This window comes from Gekko japonicus, unplaced genomic scaffold (genome assembly GCF_001447785.1).
Source record: "Gekko japonicus isolate JY-2015 unplaced genomic scaffold, Gekko_japonicus_V1.1 scaffold795, whole genome shotgun sequence".
Lineage (NCBI taxonomy): Eukaryota > Metazoa > Chordata > Lepidosauria > Squamata > Gekkonidae > Gekko > Gekko japonicus.
Genome location: NW_015171527.1, coordinates 119,704 through 142,947, shown reverse-complemented (window position 1 = coordinate 142,947; position 23,244 = coordinate 119,704). Strand labels below are relative to the sequence as shown.

The following is a 23,244-nucleotide window of genomic DNA, read 5'->3' as shown; positions in this document are numbered from 1 at the left end:
AGCTTGTTCACTGTATTATGATATTTTGTTGGACCTCATAAAAAGACATCATATTGTTGTCGTTTTTGGAATTTTGCTAGTAACTGTGTAGCAGGCCTGACAGCCCAGATGAGACTGATCTTGTCAGAACTTGGAAGCTAAGGAGGATTGGCCATTAGAAGGGAAGACTGGGGCTGCTATATGGAGGAAGGCAGACAGTAGCAAACCACCTCTGCTCATCTCTTGCCTTGTGCTGTCGAGTTGCATCCGACTCATGCTGACCCCATAAGGTTCCAACTTGTGGGGTTGCCATGAGTCGGATGGGACTTGACAGCACACTTTTAGTTCTTTTCATTGCTGGAAGCCAAATATAACTATGCTGTAGCCATTTACACGTTCAAAAGAGGGGAAAGATCCCTTGTGCTTCTGTATAATCATTCATTCTTACCATTAAGAAATTTCTTCAGCTTCTGAAGCTGCCTGTTCCTCCGCAAAACTGCTCAGGGACTGGTCCCCTCCAGTCATAATATCTTGCTTTTTCTTGTCCACTCCATCACCTTCTGACGTGGCTAGAAAATGTTCTCCCATCAAAAAATGAAAGGTCACTGCAAAGGCCTCAGAAAAGACTTGTCATTTCCTGATGGGAGTGGACCCAGTCACATAAGAAATGGCACCTCATAGTGTAATCCTAAACAGAGTTACACCTTTCTAAGCTCACTGACTTCAGGTGTTTTGGAAAGCTGGCAAGGGAAAAGATAGAGTGGGCTTGAAAAATCCAGGGGAGGCTGGATATAACATGCATTCTCCTGATTGCCTCTCTCACTCAGGGTCATCATCCCTTGCTCCATGTATGAACTGCTCTGCCCCCAGCTCAGTACTGGTGCCAAATCAATATTATATGCTAATAACTGATGGTATTTGGTATCACCTATGAAAGGAGGAGATGTGGAGGCAGTGCCATAATCAACATCCATCAAATTCCTACAGCAAAGCTGAAGATTCTCTCCTTCCCTGCCCTCTAAGATAAATCATGCATTTTCTCTTGTTATGGGATTGAAATCTCGTTTAACACTGATCTGAGATTCCTGCATAATTTTGGCAGTGCCTGATCTCAGCTGAAAGCTCATGACCTTTTTAGCATTATAGTTTCCTAGCATCACTGGATGGGATGATAGATCCAGGCCCCGGTCATACGAGAGGTTTTGGGCTGGGAGAGGGACGGATCGGGGGTGGAGCAAATGGGTGCGATCCCACCGCAACATCTGAGAAGTGTTGCGCACCCATCCCCGATCCGGCCCTTCCGCCCAAAACATGGAGCAAAAATGAACCACCTACTGAGGTGGTTCTTCTGGGATGGCCGCATCAAGGCCGGCCGTGGGATCGCCGGCGTGTCCTTTCACCGGCGCATCCCTGGCTCCTGGCCGAACTGCGCATGCTCAGACATGCGCAGTTCGGCAGCCTCCCCCTCCCGACCGTCTTCCTCCCCAGCAGCTGATCGTGGGATCCCACCGCGGCATCTCTATTTTGGTGCGGCTCTAATTAGCCGCACTTTGGCCGGTGTTTTTCCTGCCGTGTGGCAAGGACCTTAGGTGGGCAGCCGTGTTGGTGTGAAGCAGTAGAAAAAAGTCTGAGTTCAGTGGCACCTTTAAGACCAACAAAGTTTTATTCAAGGAAGTGTGTGTGTACGTGAAAGCTCATACCTTGAATAAAACTTTGTTGCTCTTAAAGGTGCCACTGAACTCAGACTTTGATGGGATGAGTTAGAGTTGCCACCACTGACAAATATATAATTGGAAACAAATAATAATTGATGGTATTTGGTAGTTTATACAGAGGTAGGCTATATGAAGAAGGGGATTTGCTACTGGTTGTGAAAGGGGTGGTCCTGGATTCTTAAGACAGGGTGTGATGAGGTGCTTGTGATGAGTGACACTTCATGCGCTCAGATTTCAAAGTGAGAAAGGGGAAGTGAGGAGGGTCTCTTCAGGACACGTCTACCTTGCTCCACCAACCCCATGGTGGCACCGGAGGCTGCTGCAGACATTGTGGCGGGAGCGGTGGTCTGTCTGCCCACTGTTAGCACCAGATGGGGAAACAAAGAAATAAAGGACAGCAAAACAGGAAAGGAACGGGGAAAGAGTAAGAGAAGAGCAGAGAGAAAGAGAAGAGAAAGACAGAGGGCAAGTAAGAAGGGGAAAGAAAGGAGACAAAGGAAGCAGAAAAAGATTAGAGTTAAAGTTGAGATGAAGAGACGTGGCTACTGGTAGCAAACTTGCATTCACTTTTACACAATCCATGGGTCAATCCATCCAGTGAAGAGTTATCCTAAAACCCTCCTATTTTCTCTGCTCTGGACACCCCACACTGGCTTGGGAACCACAAGTGCACAGGATCACATATTCTGTGGGTAGCAAAGGAAGTTGCTGCTTCTATAGAAGAAAGCTACTGCTTCTTTTGGCCTCAAGGAGAGGCAGGGAAGGTTGTTTACATCTCAGCTGTTGAATTATGTCATCAGCATCTAGAAGGAATGTCAAGCTGTGAACATCAAAGAAGGATTTTTGCTGTTGGGTCTGCGATAGCTAAAGGTTCATGAAATTATCATGTGGCACAGGATGTACATGAGCCATGCACCACTTCTGTGGTTCACTTCCTGAGCCTCTTTAGAGACAAAGAAACCATGATTATAATTTATTAGCACTTTTATATCATCACTGAATTTTCCTCCTCTATGATTCTAGAACTGTTGACTGAGAAGGAGCTGCTTTGTCTCAGCAGTGGAAATGTGAATGCCAAGTATGAGACCCAGTATTAGCCAAGGAATCAGTTCACTCGGTAGCTCTACAGAATCTGGCAATTGTCACAGGAAAAAGTAACCCAGCAAATGACAGCTGGGTATTTAGGAATCATCATCTGCTTTCTAGCTGGGAGGATCAGGTGAACATTAGAATTCACTGGCTTCCCCAGCTAAAATGACAGGAGATTCAGTCATTCTTCAGAGCTAACAAAAGTATGAGAATAGAAACATCTTACGAATTTTCTTCCAATGATCGCTCTTCCATACTTTCCCTTCTCTCCTCAACACCTTTAAATGTTACTACTTTCTTGTCTTTCTGTATAACAACACCCAATTTCTGCCCAGAAATTCCAAATTCCACAAAAAGGTAAGGTAACACCTCTGTTCTGAATTATACAAACCAAATATTAATACTGGCATAATATAATTTTATAAAGTGTTATGGGATTTTGTAGGATTCCCCCCCACCACCACCTGCTTGAAGAATTTGGATTTCCTGGTTGCGGAATATGGATTTTGTTTTTGTTTGCTGTAAAATTCATGGGGCCTTGAACAGGCCCATGAACAGGGGATGAGAAAAGGAAGCCCTGTAGGAGAGTGAAGGGGGAGAAACAGTGTGAGTGGGTGGATTCTTGCTTGTGGAATCTACTCAGCCATCTTACACCCTCTGTTGTCTTGTAAAATGAAGGCACTTTTATTCAACTTCTCTAGCCAGGAACAGCAGCATATCTCCCTTGGGACCAGCACTTGGCTGCTATAGCAGGGCAAATTCTTCTCTGATTGATCAGATGGTGGTCATGAAGCAAAACAGGAAATGTCAAGAGGGAAAAAGACACACTGAATGTCTGCAAAACCAACAGAAGAGTTAATGGCCATCAGCCAGTGCCTAAGCCCTTGAGATGTCCACTCTTAACAACAGGTTTCCATGGTTTTCTGAAATTAGGATTACCTGCATACAAATCATGTAAAGAAGTATTTATATAGCTAAGAGAAATAATAGTAGTAGCAGGTGCACTGTATTAGACTTCAAGAGATGTGGGAGTAAAGAGAGTTGGGGTTAGGAGACAAGATTGACAGCAAGATCCAAAGGGTAACTCTTGGATATATCGAAGATCAGATTGAAAACAAAAGGTATTTCTCTGTGGTTACTCAATGCTCCCTCTAAGCTGTGGAGTCTTGTGAGCAAAAATTCTATTTTGTGAGTTACTGGCATTAAAGTTGTAAGTGAGCGATTTGGCTACTGCATAAATTAGTTTGCTCTGGAGCCATCCTTCCTGAGCTAAGACAAAAATGTGTGAGCTGGAGGCTAAAAAACTGTGAGCTAGCTCAAATTAACTCAGCTTAGAGGGAACACTGGTTACTATGCACACCTCATAACAATAATACAGGAGCTCCTAAGAAATAATTACAAGTGTGTGTTTGTGGGCAGGGTGATACTGTCCTCTTCCTAAATGCCAGCCCTTATGCTGGGGTGGGGGAAACTGGCAAGCCTGCATTCCAAGATCAGAAGCCTGAACAGATAATGTTGAATCAAATTGCTTTAACTGGCTGCATTGTTAAGGTTTCTGCAGGGGGATTAAAGGAAGGGAAAAGGAGGGGGAGACAATACCATAAGTCAGTCAAATAAAACTTAGAGTTCTTGAAAGAAAGTGTGTAAGAGGACACTACAGGGCACCCGGGGTTTCCTTCTGATTGGCTTTATGTGTGGAGTCTGACTGACACCCAGTCAGCAAAAATAAATTAGCTTGCACTGTATTCCTGGCTCTCGTACATAACTTTCTGCATCACAATACTACCATGACAAAGAGAAAGAGAATGGATATCACACTCCCAGGAGTGAGATTAATTAACAAAATCTATATGAGTGGAGTCTGAACAAGAGTTATGCTTGTTGTACAGCACTACCTCAATTAGAGGGGTTTTCTTTTAATTAAAAGGGGGATGGAAATGACAGCAGTGTGAATATCTTTCTTTTCTCTTCATTAAGAAAGCAAAGCTCTCACCTGAAAAGTTTCTTGTTGCCAACATAGTGGTAAGAATTGCACCCTAAAAGAGAGAAAGAAAGGAGTTTTTAGATAGGTTTTCATAGGGGATTTTTTTTAGAGTTTAAGCACAATGGAGGACTTTTAAAGAAAGAAGAGAGGAGAGAAGAGAACAGAGTAAATCTATGGAAATGCTGAATAAGCATCACTGAATGAGCAAAAGACATTTTCTACAGCCTATACCTGTGAAACTAACTGCATTTGGGTATCATGATAAACTGTGGTTTGTTTAAATTTTGCACAGCATACTCTAGTTGTGCACTAGATACAAGTAACAAATCTTGCTTTGTGCACACACCTCAGTTCGTCGGCTTCTTGCTTCCTCTCTGCCTCCCAAGAGACGAGAGACCCCTTGCACAGTCAACTCTGTGGCCAGGCAGTGCCCTTGCTTGTTGTCTTCAGAATGTTTATGGGGTGGGAGCGGGATGGGGGGCAAACAGCAAAGTTATCTATAAAGAACTACCAGTGCCATCCTAAACAGCTCTACTTGGAATCCTATTCAAGTTTTCTCAATGACGCTTTCTCCCAGGGAAGTGTCCTTAGGAGTGCATTGTGAGTAATTTATCTATAAATGTCAGTGAGAACTGCTGACCAAGGAATGGATAGATATATCCAAAGTGGTTAGCTTTATTAACATGAATGACCTCCCATGAAATCATTACCCAAATGCTAAAAGGGCAACTCCGTCTCCCCTCACTTATTTCTATTATTCCAGCCTTTGAAGGTTAGACACACCTTGTTAAATAAATCAGCTCAGGTCATATGAGGCCCTGAAATGCTGAAGATAAACGTTTGTCCCCTAGAGCTGTCCATTCTAATACTGTATTACTTTTCCCATCACAGAGCTGTAGAAAATAGGTTAAATGGTTTGTAACAAGCAGACACACACAATCATTAGCACATCATCATAAGAAACAGGTTAATTTTATAGAGGAGTCTGACCGCAACACTTCTGTGTTTAATTATCATTTCCATTTCATGCGGGATGGTGGGGTGGTGGTAGAACATTACACCTCACCTATATCCTTTTGGCAAAAAGTGTGGTATGGTGCTTGGATTTAATGAGAAAAGCACCACGCAACCGATGTAAACACTTAGAGTCACCTTGTACACGACAAAATTCCACATAGTCCATCTACAGATCATACAGTGACTGCACAAGCAGAGTCCATGGCATATACATACTCTGGGAAGTAACAACTGGTTAAGACTTCCCAGCATGTTCAACCGTCGCATGCACAATTGTCACATGTACATCATTTCCTAAATAGCAGTGCCATCAAGCAGGCATATGAGATAGTGATTATAGGACACATAGATCAAATGATTTTTAGCAAAAACCTGCTAGATTAACTGGAAACTGAAGGAAAAGGACAGGCTGAAGAAGATGAGACACACAATGGCCAAGACCTTTTGCAGTAGATGTCAAAGGGAAAGGGTGAAATTTTAGAAGACTTGAACCAGAACAAGTAGGTAAGAGAGGTGAGCTGGAATGGAAAGGTTAAATATCTTTCTTCAATATTTTTGGCAGGGTGGTGTGACATGAAGGAGGAGGGGGAGAAATGGAAGGTGACTGAAGGTTTTAGAATTGAAAGAGAGAATAAAGCAAGATAGTTCAGAATGAGAGAGGGAGAGGAAGGAAAAAATCACAGAGGAAAGGGACAAGGAAGGAGCCTATTGGAATTAATACTGGACTGTGTCAATCTTCCTTTGCCGTTGGTCAGCTTCCAGGACTCAGTTGGTGAGAGTGGAACAAGGATTGTGAGCAAAAGTATCAATCAGGAAAATAAACCAACAGCGCAATCCTATGCAGAATTATTCCACTCTGGTGTGAGTTTGTATAATGACATTACACTGTAAAGTGCTTAGCATGGATGAGAACAGAAGTGTACATGGACAGACAGAACTGTAAGCAGATTCAGCACTGGAGGCCCCTAAACATTTCCCACGCTTAACTTTCCCAGTTTTTAAGAAAACTGTACTTACCTTGAGCTTCCTTCTGGCATTGAATTTTTTCAGACACTCTACAGTCTCCTGTCTGTGCATCATGGAGGCCACTGTTGAACGTTGCTGTTAAAGGACAAAAACAGAATGTGAACAAAGTCTGCAAATTCTTCCTTGGCAACAAGAATAAATACAGGAAGAAGAAAGCAACAAAAAGGGGATGGTGGTCTTAAGATGTGCAGTGGATATTACTTCCCACAAACCTCTCGTATGCCTGCTGTATTTTTATATATTGCTCTGTCATGGAATGATTATAAGCCTGTACAGTAGCACAGTATATAAGCATTATATACTCTCAATACACTACGCAAAGGCAGTCTTGTCTGACTGCCAGACAACTGCTGCTCTCAAGAATCTGGATACTATAAGGGAACAACATTTTGGAGCTCTTTGAGTCAACATGATAAAAGTTCATTCATAATTTAGGACACAACACGGAAGATGACATGCAGCTTTCATATATGAGGCAAAACCTCTGCCCAGAACAGGATAGGGGAGAGGCTGTGGCTCAGTGGAAGAACATCTGTTTGGTACACAGAAGGTCCCACGTTCAACCCCTGGAATCGCCAGTTATAAAGATCAGGTGATGGGAAAGGCCTCATCCTGAGACCCTGGAAAGCCCCTGCCAGTCTAAGTGGACCATACAGATTTTGATGGACCCCGGGTCTGATTGTGACCATGTATGAAACTTCACCTACAAGCAATTCTGACACCTTTTTCAGGATTGCCACACACAGCATCAAAAGCAAAGTGGCAGCTGGAATCTTGAAAGAAAGGGACACAATGCGTAGATTCAGAAGCCGTTTCCTTCCCGTGATAGGCAGGTGTCAAGCACAAAGGCAAGAGAAACAGTGACACTTACACAGACCCATGGGTGTTTTAAAGCTTCATGAGCTGTGATTCTCTTTGCGGGGTTGATAGTTAACATCTGGTTTATGAGGTTTTTTGCTTCAGGGGTGACTGTGTCCCACTCCGGAGAAGGAAACTGTGGACAAAAAGAAGTTACAGGAATGTTATGCTGGAGAACACATCAGTGTCCAAGGAGGAGGGTGCTCCCATTCAGCAGGCCAGCATTTTCTAAAAAACCCTACAGCAGCTTAATAAACCAGGGACAGTCTGAGAGTCTGCCCAGGTTCCCCCATCCAGCCTGTATCATTTTTATAATTACCGTATCAGAGGTAAAGCAATATGCACATCTAATTGAGGCCTTGTGCACTATGGATTTCTAATTAATACCTGAAATCCCACACATAGTCCTATCCTTCTCTTTTAGCAAGTCCAACCAACATTATTCAGCTTTTGATTTCACTATTCCTTGAAGAAAAAGAGGCCTACATGAGCAAATGAATGAAGAATGCACTCCTGCAGTTCTGGATGGGTGGCATTTTTTTCTGAGGCCACTTCTAATACATCCTAACTGTAGATTACTAACGTGGTTCTTGTCTCACCACCACCACCAAGATCCACCTCTGATGAACTTGAAAGGAAGTGAAGCTTTAATTTAGAAGAAGAAGAGATTGGATTTATACCCCGCCCTTCACTACCCAAAGGAGTCTCAGAGCGGCTTACAAACTCCTTTCCCTTCCTCTCCCCACAACAGACACCCTGTGAGGTAGGTGGGGCTGAGAGAGCTCTTGACAGAAACTCCCCTTTTTCAAGAACAGCTCTTATCAGAGCTACGGCTTGCCCAAGGGCATCCAGCCAGGTGCAAGTGGAGGAGTGGGGAATCAAACCCAGTTCTCCCAGATTAGAGTCTGCGCACTTAACCACTACCACTTAACCAAAGTGCAGAGATTTCCTAATCATGGAGGGGGGGGGAGCAATCTTTGGAAAATTAACAGCTGGGGGGCTGCTCATTGATACCATTAGAAAAAACTCCAGCAGACATCTCAAAGTTTGAGAATCACTGCATGATTTAGAACTACATGTCCTTCCTTAAAAGTGTCTTTAATACAGAAAGAGCCTTAAAAATATGACACTCAAGACATTTCAAGGGGTACTCTAGAAATGTTATTTTTCTTTTCTCCCCTACACATTCACTCCTACCACATTATCCCACTCTTACCAGCATTACTGTGATGAGCACAAGGTTTGAAAATGTGTTTGTCAATGCAACCCGTAGTTCTGTTCTTAAGAGGCCTTGGAAATACAATCACAGGCCAGCCGATATGTTCCTATACTTCTTGAATCTCTCATGGAAACAAGATGAGTGGAGGACAGGAATTTCGCCACAACATAAATATAATGGACGCTGAATAGAAGATCAGAGTGATGAGAGTTGTTTCTGAGACATGGTGAGGAATCCAGTCGCAAGAGTTAACAGCACCCTCCACTGTTTGGCATAGCATAACCACACAGAGAAGAGTCATCATGTTGCTGTGCTGCATTTAGGACTCACTCAAATATGAGATGCTCACTCAAAGTCCCGTTAGCACACAGAAGAAGAGGAGGAGGAGGAGGAGGAGATTGGATTTACACCCTGCCCTTCACTCGGAGTTTCAGAGCAGCTTACCTTCCCTTCCTCTCCTCACCCTGTGAGGTGGGTGAGGCTGAGGGAGCTCTGAGAGAACTGGGACTGGCCCAAGGTCATGCCAGCAGCTGCATGTGGAAGAATGGGAAATCAAACCTGGTTCTTCAGGTTAGAGTCTGCCACTCTTAACCACTACACCAAACTGGCTAGAGTAACCTTCATAGCACTTGTTCCCCTCATAAATAATTTGGAGATCCTGCTCTTAACCCCCTTGGATATGTGGTGCTGGTGCTTTTCTCGGCAGGGAGATGCCCAGGGAGATGCCCAGGCATGATCACAGAATACCAAATTCTTGAGACAGATGTTGACACATAGTTCACAGTACTCGTACAGATTAAGGGGCTGCAGATTAACTCTTTAGGACATGTTCCCGTCCATGTTTCTGATCAGATGAACACCACATAAATCTGTTATTAGCAGTATCTATTATATTGCTGGCTTTTGCTAAAAAAAAAAGGGGGGGGACATTTGCTTGGTTGCCAAGTTTCTTAAAATGTGTGCTGGATTTGCACGAGGAGCAAAATGAAATAAAAGAAAGAATGGTAGCCAGAGCTGCCAACCCCAGGTGGGTGGAGATCTCCGCAATTACAGCTGATACCCAGACTACAGTGATCAGTTCCCCTGGAGAAAATGGCAGCTATGAAAGGTATATTTTATGGCACGACATCCCTGCAGAGTTCCTTCCTTTCCCCAAAACTCCAGGAATGTCCCAATCCAGAGCTGGCAACCCTAACTGTAGCACTATTTCAGGCTACTGGTGCTTTTGAATGTAAAAACTGCCCTTTTATGGTAGCCCTTTCCCTTCCTGTGTGGGCTTTCTATTTGTAGAGAGGTTTTAATACAGAGGTACAATGAAAAATGACCCCCCCACCATCACCCCTGTAGTCTATAGTGGCACAATCTGTTCTGCCATCTCATCAGTCCACCAACCTAATTTTACTGCATCTACAGACCAGGCCTGGATATGATGCACACGTCAGGTCAGCTCCAGAGCAGTTTTCAGTCTCAAATCCATCCAATACTAACTTCTGTCAAAATGGATACAAATGTGCATTTTTGCTTTAATTTCAGAAATGCTGGGTGTGTTTTGTAGATATGGGGTTGGTCCCTCCATTGTCTCTGACAAATGAAATGGTAGTAGTAGTCTCTACTGAGAGGATTAGATTATGAGGTTTAATGGGCAGTGAGCAGATTTTCAATGAAGAGATTAGGGAGAAACATATTTTACAGATACTTTTTTTGAGCCTGGACAGAGACAGTTATATCCTCATCCATATTTGTTTTTACTGCCAACTCTGAATGCAGCAAGGACAGAAGAAGAGTACCCTTCTGTATGGGAAGGACATGAACTGAAATGGTATCAGTCCTTGCTTTCTTGTCTGTGGCCTTCAGACACAGACAAGAAAGCAAGTGAACACAAGCTAGCATGGCTTCTATTAGAGACACACACCCCTTAGCACTGAATAGTATCTGAAGGGCCATCACCTTCCATACAACCCCGTCTGTCAACTGAAGTCATCATCTAAGGCCCTGCACCGGGTGCTCCCACCTTACGGAAATGGATGGTTATAGGAGACGAGGCTTTCTCTGTTATGATGCCCTGTCTATCTCATAGCCTCCCGAGAAACATTCACTTGGTGCCCAGTTTTTTGTTTGCTTCAGAACCAATCTAAACTTTTATTTGACACTACTTTCAATTACAGTATCTTGAGGGTTGGTTTTCTGTCGTTTATGTTTGTTACCTGCTGCTGCTGTTTATTTGGAATTACTTCAATGTGTAATTCAGTTTGGTGTAGTGGTTAAGTGCGCGGACTCTAATCTGAGAGAACCGGGTTTGATTCCCCACTCCTCCACTTGCAGCTGCTGGATGACCATAGTTCTGTCAGAGCTGTTCTCTCAAGGACAGTTCTGGAAAGAGCTCTCTCAGCCCCACCTACCTCTGAGACTCCGAGTGAAGGGCAGGGTATAAATCCAATCTCCTCCTCCTCTTCATTTAAAATTCAAATATTTTTTATATTTAACTTAGCCACCTTGCAGTCTACATGTTAAATACATAATGTAAATCCAAGCATACAGCACTCCTCCTTGGCTTCCTCACAAACAATTTGCCATATTTTTATCCCATCCCTCCTCCAAGGAGCTCATGGAAGCATCCACAATACTCTCTTCTATTTGATGTGGTGGTTAAGTATGCGGACTCTAATCTGGGAGAACTGGGTTTGAGTCCCCACTCCTCTCCTCGCAGCTGCTGGATGACTTTAGGCAAGCCATAGTTCTGTCAGAGCTGTTCTCTCAAGGGCCGTTCTCATAAGAGCTCTCTCAGCCCCACCTACCTCACAGGGTGTCTGTTGTGGGGAAGGGGAGGGAAAGGAGTTTGTAAGCCGCTCTGAGACGCCGAGTGAAGGGCGGGGTATAAATCCAATCTCTTCTTCTCTTCTTCTATTTTATTCTTACTCTGTCAAGTAGGCTGGGCTGATGAAAGTGTGTGACTGGCCCAAGGTCACCCAGAGAACTTTGTGACAGAATAGGGATTTGAACCCAGGTCTCACCATTCCTAGTCTGACACTGTAACCATGACACCGCACTGGCTCCTGTGTAAGCCATTGCCTATAATCAAGGCCATTAAAAATTATTATGAAGAGACATTGTGTGGACAATGTCGCAAAGACCTGAGAGAAATAAGCAATTACTCACGTCATAGGCACCAGCCTTGATCTGTTGGTACAGCTTGTGCTGATCTTCATCCCAGAACGGAGGATACCCAACCAGTAAGATGTAAAGAATAACACCTATGGCAAAGAATGGAATGATGGCAGTTTAGAAGCAAGCACCTAAGGCCTCATCTCTCTCATTCTACTACTCAGGCTTGTCAAAGGAGGAAGCTGGTAATGTATTTTTTTTCTTTCGCTTGATCAAAGATTTATATTCTGGGTGGTACTTCTTATGTTCATGACCATCTTTGTGCACAAGCCTATGTAACTGGGGTGAGGGATGCCAATTGCTTCTCTAGTCTTCTTCTCAGTGGCTCTTTGGAATATGTGCAGAAGACATACAAGAATTATTTATACGCACCCCAATCTAAATCCTTGCTTACACTGTTATAATGGAATCTGGGCATGAGGACATCTCCTAGAACTGGAGAAGCCAAAACAAGGGTGTTTTCTTAATCTTTCTGAGCAGCCTCTGGAGACAGACTTCTCCTAAAATGTTCTGTTTGTGGTTGCCTTCTTCCTTTCTTTTCTCCTGAATGTATTCTATCTTTATCTGGAGTCTCACCCTTCAATTTCAGAGAGCCTCAACAGAGTTGCAGCTTGTCAGCCCATAACAATGGCTGAACATTAAATGATTCATCCATTACATAGCTCCGAGGGAGAAGCAAATAATCTCATCCTATTATTATTAACTGGGCAGCAGATGGAATAAAGCCCCATTTACACATGCAGGAGAATGAGGTGGTAGAACACTGAGGTGGGAGAATGGATTGCAAATGGTAGATTCCAGCTGCATGCCAATAGAAATCCAGCATGGCATTGAGAAAGCTTATATTCTTCAGGTTCTAACCCACTCCTTTGTTTGCTGTGCTGGCTTTCTATCTTCAGGAGGTTTTCACAATAGGAGAGAATTCCAAAACGTTATTCTGTATGATCCTCCACTTGCAGTCAGAAGTAGCATGGCCCACTGAACCACTTCATAGACCTTCATGTGTGATGCAGGCCTCAGAAAACCCTTTGATATGTTTAACTTCCTTACTCTGTGGAAGAGCCACAGTAAGGAGTCACACACAGTTTGATCTTACCACATGCCCAGATATCCACAGGTTTGCCATAGGCTTCTTTGCGTAGGACTTCTGGAGAGAGGTAGCCAGGAGTGCCTGCAAAGCCTGAGGGGAAACAAGAGTTGCCAGAGTGTCTGGTTTGTGCAATTATTGGGTCAGGAAAGCATGCTGGGAAACGAGGAAAGGGAAGGGATCCAACCAGCACTCACCGAACCAGGCCTGCTGGTCTCCTTGCACTTCAATCGCCAAGCCAAAATCTGCCAATTTCACTGCTGCTCCTTTGCATTTGCTGGCTAGAAGCAGGTTCTCCGGCTGTCATGGTGGCCCAATTTAACATAGGATGCCATTTTAATAGAATCATGTATAGTTTTTGTTTGGTTTAAAGTAAAGAGGAGGAAAAAGAAACAGAATAAAACAACAACAACAACCAGTTTCCAGGAGCCGGTTACAATCTGCAATCAACCCCCAAAACGTATATGAGAGAGAGAGAGAGAGAAAGAGAGAAGCTATACTCTGGAGATAGCCCTGTTCCATATCCAGGATAAGGGGAAGAATATTTTAGGGCAGTCTGCTCTTGTGTGAAGCGCTGTCTGAGGGCTAAAAATTTTGACTGGCTGGTCTGCTGGTTGGTTTATTTAAGTTAAATTAAAAAAAGCTGATCTGCTGTGTCTCCCAGTGACCCAGAATCATTATCTCCCTGCTTACAGGCTCCCATCAAACTCCACTCTGGACCAGCACACAATGCTTACTGCCCTTGCAAATGGCATTCCCAGGGATTATGGGAAAGTACTCGACACATTTAGGCACTCCAAGGCTATTGCAAAGGGAAACACAGAAACAGTTCAGTTTCTTCTTTCACTCACAAGGACTGTTCTCAGGGCCGATAGACAGAAAATGTAAATCAGGCTTTTTATTGTTAAGATTAGTGCAAATTAATAAAACCTGTTTGATCTTTGTGGTATGTCTAGTTCTGCAGTCACAGATTCCTGCAAAGTAGCGGTCTAGACTGGAAAAAGGATGAACAAACTCTTTGTTTTGATTTGCATGCTGACCTGGTGTCATTTCATAGTAGGGTAGTAGCATTTACCTTCCTTTTACCTATCATGTGACATCTCCCAAAGTCCCACCAAGACGCCAGTATGTTCATTTGCAAAAGAAAATGGGGATATCAGGAGAACAGAAGGTGACTTTTGCTCATCAGGCACTGCCACAGCTAAAAGCCTAGTGTCTGGCAAGACAGACCTGCATCCCGATTAAGAGAGAGAAATATATAATATTTCCCCTGCAATTTGTGTCCACTTAAGTGATCTGCAACGGAGATGAGCACCGCAACCCTAGAGTCGGATTCGACTGGCTTTCGAGCAAGGGAACCTTTACCTTTACCTTTAAGTGATCTGCAGCCATCTCCTCTACAGGAACCTTTCTGTTGTGTATCTGCCTCCTGTTTGCAGTACATTGTTGGTGGGATTCTGTAGTTTTGTTGATGGAGAGCCAACAAGTAGAACATCCCATTTTGCAGCAGAGGGTTGGGCTGGTGATCTTATGTCCTTCAAATTCTACCACTTTATGAAGCTAAAGGAGCTCCATCTCTCGCTGCAACATGACAGAGGTGGAGCATAATTGTGCTTCCCTGGATTTCCCGTTTCCAGCTTGTAAATGGACAACAACACAGCAGACAACATTCTATTTATCAAGCATACACAAAAAAGGGCTCCCCTCCATTCCATCCTTTGCTTGGACCTTTTACTCCATCAGCTGAGATTAATTGGAAATGCTTTGTGTCACACTTTCCCTCGCGTCCTCAAGTATGTTGTCTAGACTTCCAGATATATCTGCTAAGAATCAGCAGAGACAAAGAAGTCTCTAGTTAAAAATATCCCCTTGGAAACTTTGGAAATGTTACAGTATAAGAAAAGAGCGTGTGCCAGTTCTAGCAATGGATTAAAGACAAGCTGTGTGGCTGCTGTATATGAACATGCGTCTTTGTGCAGAGGTACTGCCCTGCACGCCATGCAATTTTCTTCTTAATGCCTTTAGGAAGGACACCACAGTGAGGAACCCAAAGAGGATAAAAGCAGCCTACAAGCTCCAACTCATATACTCTACCAAAATCCTCAATGCACAAAGGTTATTTTCAAATGAGAAGCAGAGTAATTATTCTCAGGGAGTAAATCTCATTAAACACAGATTCAGGTGGGTAGCCGTGTTGGTCTGAAGCAGCAGAACAAAGTCTGAGTCCAATAGCACCTTTAAGACCAGCAAGGTATTATTTAAGGTGTAAGTTTTCGTGTGCAAGCCCACTTCCTCAGACAAATCGAAACAAAATTTCTTCTAGCCTTACATGCAGGAAGATTGGGGGGAGGGGGGTTGGCATAATCAGGAACAACCGGTCAGAGTTAAGATGCATAAGTGAAGCTGAGGTTGGATCAAGGTGGCAAGATCAATGCTGCCATTCATTGATCTTGCCACCTTGATCGAATCTCAGCTTCACTTATGTCTTAACTCTGACTGGTCCTTCCTGATGCTTCCCCCCCAAATCTTCCTGTATGTAAGTCTTGAAGAAATTTTGTTTCCGTTTGTATGCTATATGCCATTAAAGGTTTATTGAATTGAATTGAATTGAATATGAGGAAGTGTGCTTGCACACAAAAGCTTACACCTTAAATAAAACTTTGTTGGTCTTAAAGGTGCCACAGGACTCAGACTTTGTTTCATTGAACACAGTGAGAATGACTTCTCAGGCAACATGCTTAGGATCACACCGCACAGCTTTCAGTTCATTTAACACACCTTTTCCAGTCAACGTGGGAAGATAAACTAGAAAGAAGCCCCTGCAGCCTGTCCTTTTCCATTCTAAACAAGTCAAACCCCAAACTGAATTGTCTTTCCTAGAACCAGAGTTTAGAGGTGAAAGGACAAAGGTGTCCCAAAGAGAACAACATTCCAGTCTGGTGACTTTACACAAGTTTGCCACTTGCTGATCACTGCCAGCTCCAACCTCCTCCAGATACTCTGCCCCTAAAGTCTTAGTTATCACAGTGACATGGCAGCTGCTTCAGTTTTACTGGGGGGGGGGGATGCTTCCAGCAGGAACCTCTATGCCCTACTCCCAAAACATGTAAGAGACATGCTGTAGCTCAATGCTTTGCTTATTATGCTTGATCATTTCAGCTAAACTACTCCCTAATGGGACACACTAAAGTTACAGTGATTTCACGGAATACCACTTAGAACTGTCCAACTTCAATGTCAAAATCTGGTGTGCATGAAAAGACACAACACCTACCATAAATCAAACATCAAGAGTTAATCTTAACAATCCATACCACAGCTGGCCCCATTTTAAATAAAACTGAGACTAACCACAATCCTCTCTCACATACAGTAAAGCAATTCCACCACCTTCATGTTTAGGATTCCAGATATTGAGGATACCGGTAAGAAAGAATGCACCCTATGAGGCTCATTGGATGTAGACGAGACTATGTTTGGCACACAATTTTTTTATTATTTAAAATTTGTAATATGTAACACACTCAAAACAGGTCTCTATGTGCTAGTATACAGCAATTCCATGTGTACAAACTGTCTCAGAGACCGTCTTTGGTGTTCCATAATGTAAAGTGCAGATCATGACCTAAAAACCCGAAGCAGCCTAGGCCCCAAACACCTGGAAGGTCATCTCCACCCCTATCAGATCTCGAGGACTGACTAAGAGTATGCTCAGCACAGCTCTGTGAGGTAATTTAATACTTCAGATAAGGTCAGCGTCAGGAACTATGCCCACTGCCTCTACCAATACCCACTTATACTACCCAATCAATATTAATGGCCAACTACCATTGAATAATCAAGCTCACAGAACAGCACCACTTTTGGTGGCCAAATCTGTGATATGCAGAAGTACTCTTTTGTCTTAATTTACCCACTTACTTATTAATCCATCTTTCCAAGAGGCTGGGAAATGAATCAACATGTTCATTGTGTGCAAGCTGTGCCATCTAATTCTGCTTGTTTGACACTGGGGGATTTCACACCTAGAAGGCAATTCAGTGATTACTTGTACCAATATAGGGCCCATTTACTCCTATGTACAGGATGACATTGACCTAATTACCTCTACACAGTTTCTGAAGACTGCTTTTTAAATAACAGTTAATGCTATGAAAATGCTGAATGATCTGAGGTTCAAAATCATTAATCACTATGTAAAATCATTTCTCAACTTCTTTTCTGTAAATACTAGTGGAGAAAGACTGCCTTTTCCTCAGGTATGAACAGTATAGAAGTTGTACAAAGAAAATGCACTTAGAATTACTGAGGTTGCTTCCTCCCACCCCATGTGTCTGTGCATGACATAATGCCACATAAAAACCCACATTTATAATCTGTATAATAGTCTATCTTAATTTGGTAACAAAAAGAAGTACCAAATCTAAATCAAAGGTTTCATTTGATTGCAAATATCAGATCAGCACCCATCAGTAGATGTGCTGACCAAGCAGAATATATATTTTGTACCAAAGGGCCAGTACAAAATTAAATCATGTTTACATTTATTTATTTAAATGAGGGATATTTCATGCCATCTATCACAGGTAGCTGAGCACCACTATTGATTATATAAAAATACTAAGGGCAAGAGTTCTGGAACAGCAGGAGCTCAGTTTCAAATGACACAAATCTAGGTATGCAAACAGAACATTATCTGAGGGCTAGACTAAGCAGGAGAACTCATGTTTAACATTCCAACACTTTGGTTCAACATCTCCTAGAAGAAAATTCTATTATTGAGAGCCAAGTTCCCCAAACATTGTTACTACCAGCATACTGCCATATGCAGGAGGCTTGCATAAGCCATTTCAAGAATATCACACTGTGGAACACATAGCAAAATGGGCCTTGCTGCTTCAGTAACATTGTCCAAGGCTCTGGGGACATTTTTACGTACAAATTGTTCCTGATCTTGCCTCTGTCAGATTTCAGATCTTTATGTAAAACTTCATTTGGCAATTGTGAAAGCAAGGCCATTAGCTATGTAAGTGATTCAGATAAAGTGCTGGGACTTGAGTGTTATTCTAGCCCAAAATGAGCCTACTCATTAGTCAGATGCACAAAATAACCAGGCATTGTCTTTGTTAAGCAGAAGGTTAAACTATCAGAGCTTTGTTGTTGCAATTTTTGAGCTTTAAAATGTTTACCTTTGGTTCAAATTCATATTTTTCAGCCCAAAGGGAGAATATATCAGCAATTACAGTGGAGGTGGAGTGAGAGGGGAAGCCCGGAATCCTTGTAAATGCCAACAGAAACACCACATTTTTTCCCCCCAGAAAGCAGCTTTTAAGTACATCTTGCACATACAAACACAGAATTGTCATCATAAGGTTCCCCTTTATCCCGCTGCCACTCTGACAAACGTGGGCACTGCTATACCTTAACTTATGGATGAGTGTTCATAACACTTGTCAAACAGATCCTCTTTATAATATTCAATTACTCTGGGCCTACTAAACAAGTGTTGTAAAGAGGCCAAACAGAGAACAAACAAACAGATAACAAGAATCCAATACAGTAAGTGACAGAAAACGAGTAATTTGCGCACATTTGAACTAGACATAATGCATGCAAACATCTGCAGAGAAATTACATCCACTTCATCTATGGGCGACACTGCTCATGGGGAGCCTTTGCTCACACACCCACCAATGGAGGAGGAAAATGCTGGAAATGGTTGAGGGTGGGAAGAGGAATGGCTAAAGGAAAGTGGAAAAGGCAGGGAGCAGTTGGGGGGGGGGACTGAATAATGAGTTGTTTATTGAAAGCATAGCAATTCTGCTGCCTCAAGCCCTAGCACCATGTTCCCCCTGGACTGTCACCTGACAGCTGCCCAGAAATCAGCTCAGATTTGCCAAAGGGGCGGGTGGGCTACACTTCACCATGCAGCATGCAAAAGCAAAATGGTTTTGTTATAGAGATTGGGTTCTTCTCTGATGTTGTGGGGCAGCCCCAAAGCATTCAGGTGCCAAAATGAGTGACATAAACTTGGGATTATGGATGGCATGGGAATAACAGTACTAGGAATGGTTGATACCACTTGAAGAGGCAGAAAAAATGCCTTCCTTGCTTCTAGGAAGGATGGAACTGCTAGGTCCCAGCTGCATTCAAAGCCCACTTGAAAGAAACCAAAGTCCACTATGAAGGGGAATATCCTTTACTTTAGGGTTCATCCAGAAGGTCCTGAGGGTCTGTTTTTTTGTTCGTTTGTTTTTGTAATAGCATGTGGCTAGAAACATAAGAACCATCCCAGTAAATGCCACAACAAGCAAAAGAAGCCAGATATGGAGATAATGCAGCGCACGCTATATCTGCTCTGGCTCTTCTTGGTCATGTGGATTGGCAAGGACTGGTGAGCACTGATGCACAGTGCTGGGATCAGGACCCCATAAAACAGCTTTCCAGTTCCCTGAAATTAGAACCTTCTGGATGACCTCTTGAGTGTGATTACTCTGCTCCATATCTCTAAGCACTCTACCTCACTTCTGGCTTTAAATTAAGGTGCAGTTTGTGATTTTACCACTGAGTGGCAACAAAGCCCAGGCAAACTCCCCCCTCCCTTCCACCCAAATAACCACCTCTACAAAAGCCCAGAAGTTCAACTCTGCAAGACTGTGGTAAGCACCGGTTCCGTGATCACAACTGTGCAATAAACTGTATAAAGTCTGTGAGTGCCTCAGGTTCCACAATTACCTCCAAAGGGGGCTAGAAGATGGACAATTTCTTCTTTGTGGATTGGCAGGTTTGACCAAGTGTATTGGGCTATGGCTCCCCATTGGTCAGCTGTGCCAGAGATAGAATCACAGCAAAATACAGATGCTGGTATCATTAAGTATAATACAGATGCTGGTATCATTAAGCTGATTTCTGACTGGGCTGTCTATGGAATGTCCCAGTTCAAACACTGCTGGTTTTACATTGGCCTGTTTCCCAGAAGACCCTACATTGGGATTTTAAGGAAATTTGATCTGAACAACTCAGAACTGATTCACTTCTTTTTCAGGAAAAAAACACATGCAAAGATACAAAGACGGACAGACGGACAGAGCAGTGGGGAAGAAAACTCACCTTGAGGTCTCTGTGGACGACCCCCATTTGGTGGCAATGGAGAACAGCCTCCAGGATCTGCTGGATGCAATGACTGCATGCAAACACCAGGGGGCGTGTTAGTTCACGGTGAGTGGTAACAACCACACAGGCTGGTGGGGGGGAATAATGGGGGGAAAATAAGGAAAGGGAAGAGGAGGAGGAGGAGGAGAAGGAACAGGAAAAGGAGGAAAAGGAGAATGGAAAAATAAAGGAATCTGACTCCCTCTCATCTCTTATGCTAACTGCAAAAGGAGAAACCCCAAGATACAGACACAAACCCTAGAAAAGTGAGAATAGAATTTTAAAAGGGGGAGTTACCTCCCCCCCCATAAGAGGAAAAATTCAAAGCTGACTGAAATCCTGAGTCAAATCACAAATGCAAAAGCAGATGGGGTGGGTGATCATCACCAGTGTGGATGCTGTGCTAAGGACAGGGAAAATAACAGAATCACTTGGGAGATCAGTGATCTCTTCTCTCTCCCTCAGTAATGTCTTCTACCCTGTTCAAGGGCTCCTTACCTGGAGAAGGTCTCCCAACCTTGTTTTGCTAAAGGGGACTGACCAAGCTTTACATTCACATGACTGCATATTTTGTTCATATGCTTGTTTTCCATTAGGTTCAGTGCATCCATAGGCATTTTTAAATTGGCACACATTTAAATGAATTGTCGGGTGCAGCAGCTGGTAGGTTACTTCTCCCCCATGGGGAAGGTGACAACCCTAAGCCCAACTAAAAAGTGATGTACTTCTTTTGAGACTGCCCCTTTATTCCTATTCTCACAAGGAAGGCAAGAAAACCATTAAACTCTGCTTCAGCAATGCCACCTTTAAGAAGTTCAAAAAGGAACACAACAGCACCAGTCCCCCCCCCCCCCAGGATGAGAAGTAACACTTGGAGCTCCTCTGTGTCTTGGAATCCTTATAGCCCCATTAGGCTACACAGAACTAAGGAGGACGCTGTTGGTTGTAGTGCACTGTGAGATATGATAGTTCTTTGTCCTTCTGAAGCATTGGGAAATCTTGTTAACATACAGGTGTGTATTTCCTAAATGAATATACTAAGAAACGAAGGTCAGACATAACCAAAGAGTCCTTGAAGTAATCCATCTTCTCCCCTTGCCACAAATTGTTCATTCGTAGGAATGGGCAAAACCAAACTACAAAGCAAAATTTGTAGTCGATTTTGCCCTGATCCTGGTTTGCGAAAGGTCTACAGTCACAAATTTCCATGAACTTTTAAAGCAGTTTGTGGTGGTTCATGGATAGAGCAGAAGTCAAGGGTTTAAAGGAACTCTGTCCCTTTAAACCCCTGCTTTCTATACTCCACAAAAGCTGCCTTGCTCCCTGCTGCTCAGCTGTTTTGGGCTTTCTTGTGCAGTCCCTTTAAACTTCAAAGGGCCTGTACAAGAAAGTCCAAAATAGCTGAGCAGCGGGGAGCAGGCTGCTTCCTTCTGCTCAGCTGTTTTTCGGGCTTTCTGCAAACCTCCTTTAAAGGGACTGCAGTCCCTTTCAATGAGGTTTGCGGGGCCACAAACCAGTTCGGTTTGTAAATGAACCTTCCAGTTCAATTCGTTTCATGCTTTGGCCACAAACCTACACAAACAACATTTTTTTGGTTCGTGCCCATCCCTATTCATTTGCAGATAGGCTGGATCCAGTTAAACTGTTCTCCATTTGGTACAATGCTGTTGGCACAGTCAAGAAAGCTGTCATGCATTTCTACCCTGAGTACCGTATGTAGCCATTGAAGCAGACAACACTGGTAGCAGCTCCTAAAGCTAGGCTCTATTATTATTATGAAGTGTCATAGTCAGATATTTGACCAGTAGATGGTGTTCTGCGATTTGAGATCTAGCCAAGTTCTTGGGAACTGCAGATGTATCTTTGCAGGATTCCAAGGGCTTCAGTGACAATTGGCACAATGGTAACCTTCTTCTCCCAGAGGCACTCTAACTCTATTTGACTATTATTATTATTATCATTACTACATTTTTATCTTGCTCTTCATCCAATGAGCTTTGAATTGCATGTGTAATTCTCCCTTCTCCATTTTTTCCTTGCAGCAGCCCTATGAGGTAGATTAGGTTGAGAAAGTGTGACTGGCTCAAAGTCACCCTGCAAGCCTCAGGGCAGACTGGGGATTCAAACTTGGGACTCCCAGATCCCAGCCTGGCACCCTAAGCATCTCACCACACTGGCTTCCCTTTTAATGAAGCTCTGTATTTACAGAGCCCCAGCTGTGCCTTTACTGTCTTCTGAAAGAAGTTAGGGGGCTTCAATCCCTCAAATGCCAAAAGAGGGAAACATTTACTTGAGAAAGGTCTTCTAGCACATCCACCTGCTTTAGGTTGCTAGTCCAAACTTCTGGGAGCACATAGCAACAGCCTCTCAGCCCTTTTTTGACTTTCCCATCAAAATAGTTTGCTTCCTTGAATATCATCTGTTTTATTAAGAGTTCTCCATAGAAACCAGACATTGGTCAAGCAAGTGCAGAAGGGGAAGGAGAGACTTCTAGTAATGGATCTGAAAGAACTACATTACTGGCAGTGAGAAGAAGACATAGGTGCATACGGCACAATGGTACACAAATGTCATGAATGACATTTGCCTCCAGCAATTCTATTCTCCAGGAACGCAGTACAGGCAGAGAAAGAGCATTATGTACAATGTACCTCACTAAGAAGATTACGAGTCACCATTCTACAGAGAGAGCATAAAACTGAGATCCTCTACATGCTGATACATGTCCCACAGGTTCCGTGGTGAATGTGGGGAAGACTGCTTAGGCAATTCTTGTTAATAACAATTCATGAGAACAATCCATATTCTTGGAAAACAAAGACCTGGGGCTTTCTTGGACTATCTTCTGAGAACGGGGTGGGGGAGGCCTGGGTTTGAAAAGACTGAAGACTCCTGCCTATTTCCACAGTCTGTTTTCTAGTAACTCTTATGGAAACATAATGTGTGAAAACAATAT

At 43.3% G+C, this 23,244-nt stretch overlaps 1 protein-coding gene across 1 annotated transcript in view; it reads right to left on the bottom strand.

The window, feature by feature from the left end:
• Nucleotides 1-23,244, bottom strand: part of CAMK2B (calcium/calmodulin-dependent protein kinase II beta) — a 133,938-nt gene that overhangs the window by 49,108 nt on the left and 61,586 nt on the right. The window contains exons 6-13 of the mRNA XM_015419500.1: nucleotides 20,247-20,319; nucleotides 13,334-13,436; nucleotides 13,146-13,229; nucleotides 12,044-12,138; nucleotides 7,682-7,804; nucleotides 6,802-6,885; nucleotides 4,777-4,819; nucleotides 1,978-2,052 (exon numbers count right to left, since the gene is read on the bottom strand). Of these exons, the coding sequence (XP_015274986.1) occupies nucleotides 1,978-2,052; nucleotides 4,777-4,819; nucleotides 6,802-6,885; nucleotides 7,682-7,804; nucleotides 12,044-12,138; nucleotides 13,146-13,229; nucleotides 13,334-13,436; nucleotides 20,247-20,319 (680 nt within the window). The remainder of the gene's footprint in view (nucleotides 1-1,977; nucleotides 2,053-4,776; nucleotides 4,820-6,801; nucleotides 6,886-7,681; nucleotides 7,805-12,043; nucleotides 12,139-13,145; nucleotides 13,230-13,333; nucleotides 13,437-20,246; nucleotides 20,320-23,244) is intronic.